The 13515-nt window shown below is 49.6% G+C and overlaps 1 protein-coding gene across 1 annotated transcript in view; it reads right to left on the reverse strand.

The window, feature by feature from the left end:
• SLC25A48 (solute carrier family 25 member 48) overlaps positions 1-13515 on the reverse strand; it is a 40923-nt gene that overhangs the window by 9923 nt on the left and 17485 nt on the right. The window contains exons 5-6 of the mRNA XM_040622704.1: positions 3514-3771; positions 985-1118 (exon numbers count right to left, since the gene is read on the reverse strand). Coding sequence (XP_040478638.1) covers positions 985-1118; positions 3514-3771 — 392 coding nt within the window. The remainder of the gene's footprint in view (positions 1-984; positions 1119-3513; positions 3772-13515) is intronic.

Here is a 13515-nt window from a genome sequence, read left to right on the forward strand (position 1 = left end):
TGTGAGGAAAGGTCCAGTGTCCAGTAGTAACATTAACACTAGTAAAACTACTAATACTAATACTAAAGCCAATGACAAGTGGCTAACTCTTTTTAAATATCCTTTGTGGGTTATGCATGAAGCTAAGCCCTTTTTATATGCCTAATTTAACCTCACTAACAAATAGCCCTGTTGTTCATGGTAGGGATGTTTAGCCGAGGAGAAAGTGAGGCCCGGAGGTGAAACAACTTGCCACGAGTAGCCAGGCTGGCTTTAACTCGAGTCTGCTGATGTGAAGGGGCAAGCCAAGAAAGCTGGGGGCCCACTGGAGGCAGAGCACACATGAGGGTTTCTCTGGAGGGTACTAGGGGGTGTCACGGGAGGCAACGTAGACAGGGATGATTTTGTTTATAGCCTTGGATGCCAAAGTTGGAATTCTGGTCGTCATCCTAGGACAGTTGAGACAGAAAGAGGCTTGGATTTAGATGAGCTCTTTGCATGCAGGGAGGCAGAAAGAGAAGGGAGACAAGGTCAGGTTGCAGGCTGCCTCAGAGCTGAGCCAGAGGTTGTGGGCTGTGGACTCAGGTGCGGTGAGGGAGAAGAAGACAGGCTGGGGGAGTGGACGTTGTGAGATGTGATGACCGATGTGGCCCTGGGACCCCCTACTTGGAGGAGAGCGAGGCACCGAGCAGTGAGTGAGGAAGCAGCTCCCAGCCTTTCCTGATGGGAAGGTAAGATTTGGTGACACACAGATGTGGGTCCAGGTCCTGCTCTGCCATGCACCGGCTGTGTGACCTCAAGTAGGTTACCAGTCCTCTCTGCGCCTGTCTTCTCCACCAGCCTGGGGCATGGACTAGATGAGACAAGGATCTAAGTAGGGCTTGATGTGTAACCGCCAGTTCTTCGGTTTCCTGATTCCCCTCTCTGCAATCTCATATCCCCCAAAATGTCTGGCCCACCTTCCAGAAGACTGACACTGACCCCGTACCACTGCTTGGGGCTTACTTTAAGACCTTCCTTCTGGTAACTCTGGGAGATACAATCCAGGACACCTTTGTATTTGTTTAAATAAACCCCGTCAGCCTGGAGTCGACTTTTCACGACATCCATAGGAGTCGCTGTCCCCCAAGAAATTGCTCCTGTAAAGAGAGAGACAAACAGGTGTCAGGGACTGGCTGGTTGGGGTCTGGAGGGGACGTGGCTCCCTGCGCCTTTGCACCATCGATCGGCTAAACAAGCTGCTGGGGGAAGTAGGAAGAGCTCAGGCAGGATCTGTGAAGGCCATCCCTGAACTTCCTTCACCACTCACTGTGGAACTTCATACAAGTCTCCTCCTCTAGGCCTTGAGTCTGCCATCTGTAAAATGGGGCAACAGTACCTACCTTCATAGGGCCACTGTTAGGACAAATAAACAGATGCACATGGAGCGTTTAGCACAGAGCCAGGCCCAGAGCCAGCGCTTTGTCAGCGGATGCCTTTATTAGCAGCTTTTACTGGAGAAACAAGAACAGGCCCCCCAATACTTTGTAGTGCCTTTCCGGGGTGCCAAGGGCAAGAGCAGCAGAGTGAGGGCTGAGGCGGAAGACCTGTGGCTCCGCAGAGACAGAAGGGACTCTGAATACGGAACAGCTAAACAAACACTTGCAGATAGGCTGCTTGCCGACGAAGGGCCAAGTAAGGACTGAAGACAGCAGGGGCAGGGCTTTACAAATCTTGTCACTTTTCCAGATATCTCAAATAGAAGCCTTGGGACGATGTAACACTGGGTCATCCTCATTGGAGAAGCTCAGGTGCCCTAGTTTGAGCACTTTTGTAACTTTAAAGGACTCTAAGGAAACAAAGCCAGGTTACTGTATAAACACGAAAATTGGCACATCCTTAGGAAGAGAAAAACAAATGGATGCCGAAGTCCAAGGCAGCTGTTGCAAGGTTTAATAATTGCTGCCTAGAGATTCCCAAAAGAGGCCTTAGCCTGTTCTGGACCCTCTGCCCAACCCAGCATCCAGCCCCTGTGGCCTCCTGCCCTTGATCCTCTGGGAACCCTCTACACCTCCCTTCCCTCTTGCCTCCTGCCAGGATAATGGGGTTGCTTGCCCTGGAGTCTGTCCAGGTACTGCCCTGACATCCTCCCCTGTTCCTCAGCCCAAGGGCAAGGGTATTACAAAATGTGGTCTGCCTACCAGGCCACTCATACCTGCTCTCATCAGAATCGAGAATGGACGGGGCCTTGTTTGTCCTCTTGGCCAGCAAGTGCTTACTAAGTGCTTACTAGGAACTGGCACAGGCCAGGCCTCAGATACATGGGGGCAGAGGGCAGACACTGGTGTTCGGTGGCTAAGATATGGGCTTCGTTATGTGCTTGCTGAGTTTCAAGCATAGCTAATGAGGAGGAGGAGAAGGAGGAGCAGGAAGAAGTGGAGGAGTGACAAGTTTCTCCTCTCTAGAAGATCTTTCCCATCAGCATCACACATACTGTGTTATCAGCTTTCTTAAAAAGCAACCCTCTATTGACTTCCCTACCCTGCTCTCGCTATAGCTACATACCTCTCTTCCCCATCACAGCACAGTCAAACCCTTTCGACATATCGTGGGTCCTTGGACTGTCCAATTTCCCTCACCCCATTCTCTCCTGATCCCACTTCTGTTGGGTGTTCACACCCTTCTCTTCACCAAAATGGGTCCTCTCACAGTCCCTGATGACCTACATATTGCTAAATCCAGGCAGCAGGCACAGCGAGTGCAAAAGCCCTGTGGTGGGAAGAAGCCAGGCATGGTAAGGGTGCAGCGAGGAGACCAGTCTGGCTGGAGCAGAGCAAACAAGGGGAGAGGAGCAGAAAAAGAATGCAGCAGGGTAACAGGCAGCTGGATCATAAAGAGACTGAAAACCACTGTAAGAACACTGATTTTTACCCTAAATGAAGTGGGGATGCTGCATGGTTTCTGAAGTATGAAGGATTAAGTAACCAGTGCATGGTCACCAAATGAGTAAGTGATGATTTGAACTGGGATCTTGCTGACCGCAGAGTCCCTGCTATACTGTCTTCATTAGCTGTGTGCCCCTGGGTTGGTCACTTAATCTCTCTGAATCTCAGTTTTCTCATCTGAAAAATGGGGAGACTGATTCCTCCCTTACAGAGTTAATGCAATGCTCACATTAGAGAGGTTTGCTGTGTCAACATTCAAAAAAGGTGAACCCCAATAACAGATTTCCTTTTCACAGCTCAGTAATACCTGACACAGAAGAAATGGTCAGAATACATCTTCTGACTGAAGGTTCAACAATCCCGAATAGGAACTTGCTGTTCCCACAGGTCCAGAGGGAAGGAGAGGCGAAAAAGAGGAAGACCATTCCCATTCCCAGCCTCTCCTCTGTCTGGCCAGGTCTGGCACATAGGAGGTGCTGAACAAAGAACTGTTGGATGAGTGGCTGGATGAATCATGCCCTTCCCTGGGCTGAGAAGGGCACAGTAGGCTCCCCAGCCATCCCACTACAGGGGTCAGCCCAGGGACAGGGGTCGGTATGGCTGTCCTTACCTGCCATGCCGCCGGCCAGCCACACGGCACAGGGGCTGGGGCCTGTGCAGGCCTCAGGTGTGATCCACTCATTCAGGAACACATAGGGGATGAAGTAGAGGCAGTAGCCCGGGACATCCCTCAGCAGCATGGCACTCACGCCCCGGTACATCCCTGCCAGGCCCTCGGTCCGCACGATGGTTGCGATGCAATGCACAGGCCCCTGGTAGACTGGCTGCTTCCCCAGAGCCACTGCCCCGGGTTTCAAACCAAGGGTGGCTGCAAAGACAGGGAGGAGAGGATGGCAAGTCACCCAGGGGGCAAGAGACTGGCCTATCTCCAGCACTGGAGCCAGCCCGGCCCCTTGACAACTTCCACTCACGTGGCCTACTGCTTTTTACCAAAACTTCTGACCTTAGCAGCTTGAACCAAGATTCTCAAGTCCCAATGGGAAGGCCAACACGCGCAGCCAGCTGTGCAGCCAGACTGGAGACAAGGCCTGCCGGGGGATAAAGCACCAGGTGCCTCAGTGCTTTCTGGTCAACCATCACTATGTCTTTGTAAGCAGCACTGATGGCAGACTGCCCAAGATCAAAGATGAACAAGCCATACCAAACTCTTTCCTGAAGCAGAGGTTGCAAAAGCATTGGACTCTGTGTGTGTGTGTGTGTGTGTGTGTGTGTACACTTGTGCATAGTGTGGTAAAAAAACATATGAGATTTGGACCCGGACCATTCTGGTTCCAAATCCAGAGAACCCACTACTTAAAAACTTTTCGATCTTGGTAGGCCACCTTTTTCAGCCTTTGGTTCCTTAACATTAAAAAGAGAATAGGCCACTATTTATTGTATACAAAGTTGCTAAGAAAGTAGATCTTAAAAGTTCTCTACACACACACACACACACACACACACACACGGTAACTACAGAATATGATGAAGGTGTTAACTAACCTTACGCTGGTAACCACTTCACAATACACATGCATATGAAATAATCAAGTTGTATACCTTAAACTTACATGACGTTATATGCCAATCATTTCTTAATAAAGCTGAAAAAATTTTAAAGGAAAAAGAAAAGAACAGGTGAGTATACCTAAGATAATACCTCTAAAGTGCTGAGCACAGTGCGAGGAACACTGTAGGAGGAGAATAAGTTATCCACAGATTATTACTGAGACTGACCTGACCAGCATGAATCAGGAGGATACATGGGCTGCAGGGCCAGACGTGCTGTCCCTCCAGGCTTGGCCAGGCTGTGCCCTGAAATAGCTGTGGGGCAGCCCTGATACCACCGGCCACACAAAGACCAGGGACACAGGGCTGCTGTCTCCTTGTCTACCTCTGGGGTATCTGCTGGCAGATCATGGCTTATGATGTCCATAGCTTCTTCTAGGGCTGTATGTAGCCAGCAAACGCTGTCTCTTCCTCTCAATCTTTCCACCAGGCTCCCCTCTCTTTCTCTGATGCTGATCTCCCCAGCTGTGGACCCTTTAGCTCAGCATTGACTCATGACCAGGGAGGCCTCCCAGTCCCAGGACAGATGCAGTGGACTCCTATTCTCAACATTCCATTCTTGAAGAACTAACATGGTATGACCAGGAAACAGAACGAAGGTTGCCTGTGACACACACCTTTGTTACCACCTGGGTTTAGTTTCCTGTATGTGGCATCTCACTTTGGTTTTGCACCCGCTGACAAAGAAGCGGTAACTTTCATTACTGAACAGTTGAATTTCCAAGTTCCCCAAACAGTCCCACCTTTATCAGATGAAAGGTTAGGAGCAAAGATTCAGCTTCCTGATTCCATAGTCCAAACCGAAGATCTGAGAGTCAAGTGCAACCTGTCCTTTCGCTCACTCCAGAAGGAGGTGCGGTAGAGGGGGAGCTTTCTATTTGCCTGGGAAGTGTGCTTGACCAAATGAATCCTGTATTTTCTTTTTGTGTGGGGGAAAGAGACTAATCATTGCCTTGTGCATTCAGCCACCTACAGTGTGGGCAGGAGGCTGAGTCCCACTCACTTTCACAGCAGATCTCCCACGAAGAGAGCAAGGGTGGTGGCCACTTCTGGGGACAAAGGGCCCTCTGAGCTCAGAGAAAGATCTCTGAAAGCCCACTGAGATATCACTGCACACCCCTTCCTTTCCCAAATCCACTAGGATGCTGCCAGGGTCATCCTGAGAAATTCTGGGATGAGACAGAATAGACGTAATTGTTGCAACATCTAAACTTTACCTGGGTCATGCTCATGTCCAAGTAACAGTGACCTGACCCAGGAGTCAAGGTTTCTATGAATCAAGTATGGGTACGATGTGGCTCTCAGAAGTTACTGATTGAAGTACAGTGTCCTGATAATATTCTGCTTGTGTAGAGGTATAGATGCTGAAAAAACACTCGCCTAACCCCCAACATGCCTCGTCAACAAAAAACCTGTCCTTTTTTTTCCTTTTCTTCCCAGGATAAGTAATAAGGAACTTCTCTCATATTCTCCCAGGTTTGTTACATAAGCAATCTAGTTTTTATCGCTTGAGAATTGTCCATTTATAACTATTAAAGCAATATAATTGCCATGGGGACTGCCATCCTCTGGAACAGTGACATGAATCTAACCGGCAGCCAGTGTCTTCAGGACACAAAGCTCCTGGAAATCCTGCTAGCTCCCTCATCACCAGTGTTACAGCATGTGCACATACACACACACACACACTATTTGGAAATAATTTCAATTTGCAAAAAAGGGCAAAAAAGAAAAATTACACAAAGAGCACCCTTACATATCCTTTCCCCACAGTCACCTATTGTTAACATTTTACCTCATTTGTTTTATGGCTTGTGTGCACTCTTTCTCTCTCCCCTCCCTTCTCACGGAACAGATGCCCCTGTCCCAGTGCATTAACTTTGCCTGGGCTGTGTTCACCCCCAAGTAACAGTGACCTGACCTGGAATCAAGGGGTCATACCCAGTGAGCTATGGGTATGATGTGACTTTCAGGAGTTACTGATAGGAAAGTATCTGATAAAAACCTTCCTTGTTTGGAGGTGCCAATGTTGGAAAAACATTTCACAAACTTTGAACCAGCCTTGTCAACAAGACCCAAACTTGTGCTTTTTTTTTTTTTTACCTTTTTTTCCCAAGGTAAGCAATAAGGAAGTTCTTCTGCACACACATGCATATTTTTTTTCACACATACATACATAACATCATTCTCTGAACCATTTAAGGGTTAGATACCAAATGGTTCCTTTACTCCTAAATGCTTCAGTAAGTGTTGCCTAAGAATAGGGATACTGCCTTGCTATGCCCTAACTGTCATAATCGATATTGACAATACCTTTACCTAATATACTGCCATTACTCAAATTATCACTTGATTCCTCCCCTCCCTAGTGCAGGATCTAGTCTAGCCAGTTACTGCCTTTAGTTGTCATGATTCTTCAGCTTCTTTTATTTTTGTATTTAGTAAGCTCCACACCTGATGTGGGGCTGGAACTCGCGACCCCAAGATCAAGAGTCACACACTCCACCGACTGAGCCAGCCAGGTGGCCCTAGTTTCCTTTAATCTGAAGCATTTCTACAGCTTTTCTTTGTTTTTAATGACACCAACATTTTTTATGAGTATGCTGCCTCCCTTCTTACGAATAAAACCTTCCTCGTTTGGGGTTTGTTTCGTGTTTCCTTGTTATCACATTGAGATGATGCATTCTGGGCTGGCCTTCCTCCCTGTTCTCATCTCTCTTCTCAAGAGATAAGTCTCTTCTTCTCTGGCCTATCCTAGTTTTTGCTCGTTTCCTTTTTAATTTAGATATAATTTACATTCAGTAAAAGGTGTAGCTTGTAGGTGTGCAGTTGATGAGTTCTGACAACTGCACACACCTGGGTCACCACACCCTACTGAAAAAATGACGTCTTATACTTGAAGCATCCTATTTTGGTCACAGCCCACTAAGACACAGTGAAGATTCCAAGCCTACCTACCCTCTCTTGCTTGCTTTTCCAGGTATAAGAACTCTGTGCCATCAATGATATGTCACTCAAGAAGCAAATCTGTCAACCAGTCGATGGTTGTTACGGGTCCATCTGCATTAGCAATAGTGGCATGGACGATTCAAATGGGACCACAAAGCAGAAAACAGCAGCAACTCTTACCAGTTGCTCCAACCAAGAGATGCTCAGAGGCTGGCCCCGGGGAGGCAGCTTTGTGAGGCATTGCCCGGGGAGGCGTGGCCGAGGGAGCTGGGGCTTGGGAGACAGGGTCGGGGGCGTGGCTTGAGAGGCGTGGCCAGGGAAGCACAGCTTAGGAGGCGTGGCCTGAGAAGCACTGCCCCGGGAGAAGGGTTTGGGAGACGGACCTAGAGGCGTGGCCCAGGCAGATACAGCTTAGGAAACGTGGCTGGGGGAGGAGGGGTTTGGGAGAGAGGGCCTATGGAGGCGTGGCTTGGCAGGTCTACTTAGAAATGAGCTGAATCAGAGTTCTTGGTAACTCCAGCTGTTTAAAACAAACTTTGATGACCTTTAAAAATGGACTTGGGAGGTTGCCGGCAAGCAGCTTTTGGAAATAGACACAACTGAAATCCGGGTACCTGCATGTTGTTTGTGCAAGGAACCCAAGGAAGGGGGTGAGGCGCTGGGTGAGTACGCTGCTCACAGGGAAACACCAGCTCTCAGCCTGTTGTTGCTGAACTTTCAGGGCTTGGGTTGGTGGTGTACACGTGCATGTAGAGATTCACACTGGGCATATTTTCTTCTGGGACAAAATGTATTTAGTTTCTCTAATTAGAATTTTTTGTTCTAAAGTGAGGATTCAATTATGAATAAAATTTTGATCATTTTTTATCATGAGTTTTTGCTATTGACACCATTTTTTCTGTACTCTAAATGAAGACCCTATTACCTTTTACTATGATACGTATGTATTAAAAATCTGAAACACTCAGGATGCCTGTGGTTTTCTTTGTTTTCCCAAATTCGGTTAAGACCAGTTCAAACCCCCTAGATCAGGACAGGCAAGATGCTCAAAGTCAATGAAACTGGCCCCTATCCCGCTCCTAATATTCATCCAGGAGCAGAGGAGAGCCTATACAGTTCTAAAAAACCCCTCTTCTCCAAGCTCCCTCACCTCGACCAGCTGGCCTACCTGGTCCGTGCTACAGAAGGTAGGGTAGCTGGGGACCATCATTCCTTAGACTACATGATGTGGCTGTTTGACTTCACTGCTCTGCACCAGTGTAAGGGGTCTTGCTCACTGGCCCCTGCCTGGGCCAGGAGGTCCCTCTGAAGGCAGGTGCCTCTGCAGGGGGTAGGAGTGTCCAGGTTTGGCCAGTCCTAACAGGTACCCACGCAGCCACCTCTTGGGAGTTCTCCCACTTCAGAGGGGCTGAACCAGCCTAGAGGCAGGCTGGGTCCCCACAGATTTGCCTCTCAGAAGTCAGGGGTATAGCCACAGCATACTGCTGGGCCCTTCCCACATACAAACATGAAAAAATTTCATCTCTTTCCTTTCTCAGGTATTGCTGTTCAATTTCTTCAATGGGCCATAACTGTGGAAACAGGAAAGTCAGCTGAAACACAATGTCTGGTCAGCCCCCAGAAACACAAAGGCCTGGCCACTTCCTGGAAGGGAAAGTGCCATGAGACCTCTCCTGTGTATGTATAGTCAGGTGTGGGATGAAAACACAACATTATTTCTCAACAGGTTACTTTCTACAGAAAATTCTTAATAACTAAGCCATCCACAGATGAAGTCCTGTGGGTGCCCAGTCAGGGATGTGCAGGGTTACCACGTTTTTTGTGCCTAAATACTTCTAGGCCAGTGGACTCACAAATTGAAGTTGGAAGCATGGACTTATTTCAAGGGACCCACAAACTGGTAAGCATTATAGATTCACAGGACTCCTAAAATACCTCACGTACATGTGCAACCATTCTTCTCCTATGTGTAGGTGCTATTGTGGGGGAACACAACAAAAATTTACTTAAATGTACTAATTATCCAAAGTAACTTCTTATCGCATGTGGTTTCTTAATCCACAGACACTTAATGTACAGCTGCTATTCTATGGGTCGGACCCCATTTAACGTATTTAAAAGGTATTCTTAGGAGAAGCTGGGATAGCCCCCACCCCATGCTAGCCCAGGCCAGAGGCTCTACCCCCTATTATAAGGTCTGTTCTGGGTGCTGTTGGCTCTGAGCATGTTGCTTTACCCTAATCCATGCGATGAGTTTCCTGATGACATGAGTAACACACTGTGGCTTCTCCCAGAGCACTGGGACCTTGTGCCTGACACCATGTCCCATATGTGCCTCAACATCCATTCAATAAACACTTGAGCATCTGACAAGGCAACTCTCAGGACTCGGGCCTCCCAAAGGTTCCCTCCCGTGCTTGGCATTCTTCCCAGCCTGGTCCTGTCTGGTCCTTGTGCCAGAGGCTGCAGATACTAAAAGCAACTCCCAAATCATGGTCCCAGCTATTGCACTATTCCAAAATGCCATGGAAGCACTGTGATTTGGGTTTGAGTAGGTTGGTCCAACTGCTCAGTTCACTTTCTCAGAAAATTACTGAATGGGAAGCTCTTGCCCAGCTCCTGCTTCCAAACAATCCAGCAGTTTCCTTATGATCTGAAGGGATCATCATAGGCAGATGGTTTAGCAGAAAGAGCCCTGGATCCGAAGCAGCTGGGATTTGCTTTGCTGCTCGGTTGCTATTTACTGTACGACCTGTGCAAGAGACTCCAGCACACTGGCCCTCGGTTTCCTGCACCACTTGCAAAAGGGGAAGAATAAATAGCCTGCCACCTCTTTTGGCTTTTGTGAAAATTGAGTGACAATGTTGGCAAATGTACTTTACTTGAGGCAAATAGTCATTCCTATTTTTATTACCCCTATTCTGATATGACTCCGGATTCTGGAAGTGCTGGGACTGCCAACCTCAGGCAGCGGCGGCCTGCAACCAAAACTCCTGTGGGAGGTTGTGGATGCCCACGCAGGGCCAACAACTACCAGTACTAGCGTCGAGGCCCCAACTCAGGACAATACTTGCCCTCATCAGTTGATTTAAAGACCAAATGGGTTTGTCACCTGTGTATGTAACCCCACAACAGTGTAGGAATGGCTAAATGCCTGGCCTCTTCACAAATTTCCTCCCTTCACTTTTGGGCTGCTATGGCTCCAGCCCTCACTTCCTATTGGCAGCCCATAGCCTACTTGACAAGAAGGCTCAGACTGTATGGTCCTGGCTTGTCTCCAGTCTCTTATCATGCTCCAGGGATTCCTCCTGTCCTCCCACATAGGCTCTCTTCTTCAGAGCTAAATGGAGCAACATTCAGGGAGCTTAGCATCGGTTATTCTCGTCCTGCAATGGGAAAGTCTTGAAAAATCTGCTGTCTCAGAAGGCTGCTCCTCCCCCAGGCCAACCTGCCTGGAGAAGAGTGTTTTTCTTGGCAGACACACATCTTTATGGTAGCAATAAAACTATGCTGCCAAAGAGACAAACTGATGTAGTCAGGGCCTCTGAAGCAGAGTTGGCGACCTTCCCAGCCAGACATTGCCGAAGATTCATAAAAATCAGAGAAATGGTTTCACCCCATCTTGTCATCATGTAGATCCTTGGGTTCAGACGGGCTCTGTGTTCTGGTGTGTGGTGGATGATCTCGTCCGCCCACGTCCACCCCTCATGTGGCTGGCCCTCTCTGATGTTACCAATCCAGCCCTATTGATCTCGCCTAGGCATGCTTAGAAATTAGGACCTTCTTCTCCTCAAATTCTGGCCACACTCTGTCGCCTTCATTCTGTTCAGGTAATCTTGAACACGGTAGAGCCAGGCCTTGCGGTGAGGACTCCCTCAACCTCCTTCCTGTTGTTCTCAAAATTCTCTCTGAATTGTCTATTTTGTTCTCCTCTCCCAACCCCGAAATGGAAGGTTTTTTCCTTCCCCAGCCCTTGGTCTCTGTCCCTAGTGTCACCTCCCACTTCAGCCATCCTTCCCTCTTGATTCCCTTTTGCCTACTTTGGTGACAGGAGTTTCCCAGGACTCTGCCTCCCGGCGCAGTGGATGTGGACGGCCCGGGGCCATGCCCTGTTGCAGCATGTCACACCTGAGGGAGCACGGACATGTCACCCAACCTGAGCCTCAGTTTCCCCATCTGTAAGATAAAGAGAATGATGGCACCTCTTTTACCCAGGTGCTGTGATGACTTAATGCAGGTGTGTGTTAGCACAGCGTGCATGGGGTGGTCTCCTACCATAGGCTGACCACAACCGCTGATGCTGCTGGAGCTCCTCCTCCCTGAGCTCCTTCACGGAGCCTTCCCCTTCATCTCCACCTCTGCCCTTCTGCAGCTCACCTTGGCATCTGCACCTAACTCATGGCCTCAGCTGTCACGTCTCTGTCACACCCCGACTCCTCCTCCAGCCCTGACGTTCCAGCTGCGGTACCTCGCACACGAACCGAGCGGGACTCAGCATGTTCTCACTCAAGCCTGCCCTCCTGCCGGCCTCCGAAACAGCCAGTGACCGTAAGCATGAATGGATCACCTGCCCACACCAACTGCTGCCTCACACACTTCGCCTGCCACTTCGTTCCCTGTGGGGGGCGCTCCTTCCTCACAGTCACCCAACTGTGAAGTCCTGGGTCATTTCAGACACTTCCCTCTCTCCTGCTTAGCCCACTGATTCTCCACCTCAGAAGCCTCCAGTCGGCCACTCCACTCCATTCCCAAAGCCCAAGGCCCTGCGGCCCCTGCTCCCATTTCTCACCTGGTCTACGGCAGCACCCCCAAATCAGCCTGCCCACCTCTTCTTCCCTGACCCCTGCCACCTCTCCTGAAGGCCGGATCCACTTTCCTCCCACGCAGTTCTGCTCAGGTCACTCTGCTGTCCAAGATGCCTCACTGCCTGCTGAACAGCACCTTAGCCCACCCTCAGCTGAGAAATCCAAGCTCTTCCTAACTCCCTCTGCGCCTTCCCCTCCCTGCATTGCAGTTAGAACTCCGACGCTGTGCCTATAGGGCTCTCCATTCCCATGGGCCCACCTCCAAAGCCCAGCCAGTATGCCAACACCCCATCAATGGCCACTTCCTCTCTGGAGTCTTCCTGACCTGCCGAGCCAGACTCTGAGGTTCCAGAGCCTTCCACGGGCCCTTCTCCTTCTGCTACGTGTCTGATTCTCCCCCAGATGGTGTGCTCCCCGATGTCTGACAGCTCTAATTTATCGACTCTGCTGGGATCCGAGCAAGAGCTCAGGAAATGCCAGAGAGTGAGTCCCAACAGGTGTCAACACTTAGCCCTCTGCCTCCAGTGGGGCCTCGGGCAATCACAGAATGGTCAGCACAGAGTTAACACTGAGTCCTCCTCCAGTCCCCAAACTCTGCCCTCCCGGGGTGTTGAGGCCTTTGTGATTTGCATGTTAATTAGGCTCTCAATGAAAACACAGACCTGAAAGCTCCCAGACTGAGGACAAGTGAGTGTCACTGGCCACTGGCCTCCAGGATGTGACTTGGCCCAGGGCAGCGGAGGGACTGCTGGCCTCTGGGACCATAGCCCTGGATTCCAGTTCTGGCCCAGCGGGGCACCCAGAGAGACTCATGCAAGCACAAAGGGTGAGGATGACTTCCAGAGGGAGGGTTTCTTCACCGGTGCCTTACAGTGCAGGCCGCAGCCAACTGAACCCAGGCCAGCCTCTCCTGGCTGCCAAGCGGCAGGGGCGCCAGGAGTAAACCTCCGCGAAGTTGCAACAGTTTTCACGAGGGCTAACCGCTGCTTGGTATGCAACCCTAGTCAGGCCCAAATGGAACTTCCCTCCCAACTTCAGCAACTGCAGGTGGAATGTGGTAAAAACACTCTTCTGTGTAACAATTTCACAGTATGTGCCAAGAATCGTAAAAATGACCAGACCCTTTGACTCATTCATGAAGCAAAGAGCCCACACATTTAGGGAAATAACCCTACAGGAAAGCAACTCCGTAGGGACAGATTTCCTGATCACATCACTGTGTGTAAAAGAGGACGAACCAGCAACAACGT

This window comes from Ursus maritimus, unplaced genomic scaffold (assembly GCF_017311325.1).
Source record: "Ursus maritimus isolate PB19 unplaced genomic scaffold, ASM1731132v1 scaffold_5, whole genome shotgun sequence".
Classification (NCBI taxonomy): Eukaryota; Metazoa; Chordata; class Mammalia; order Carnivora; family Ursidae; genus Ursus; species Ursus maritimus.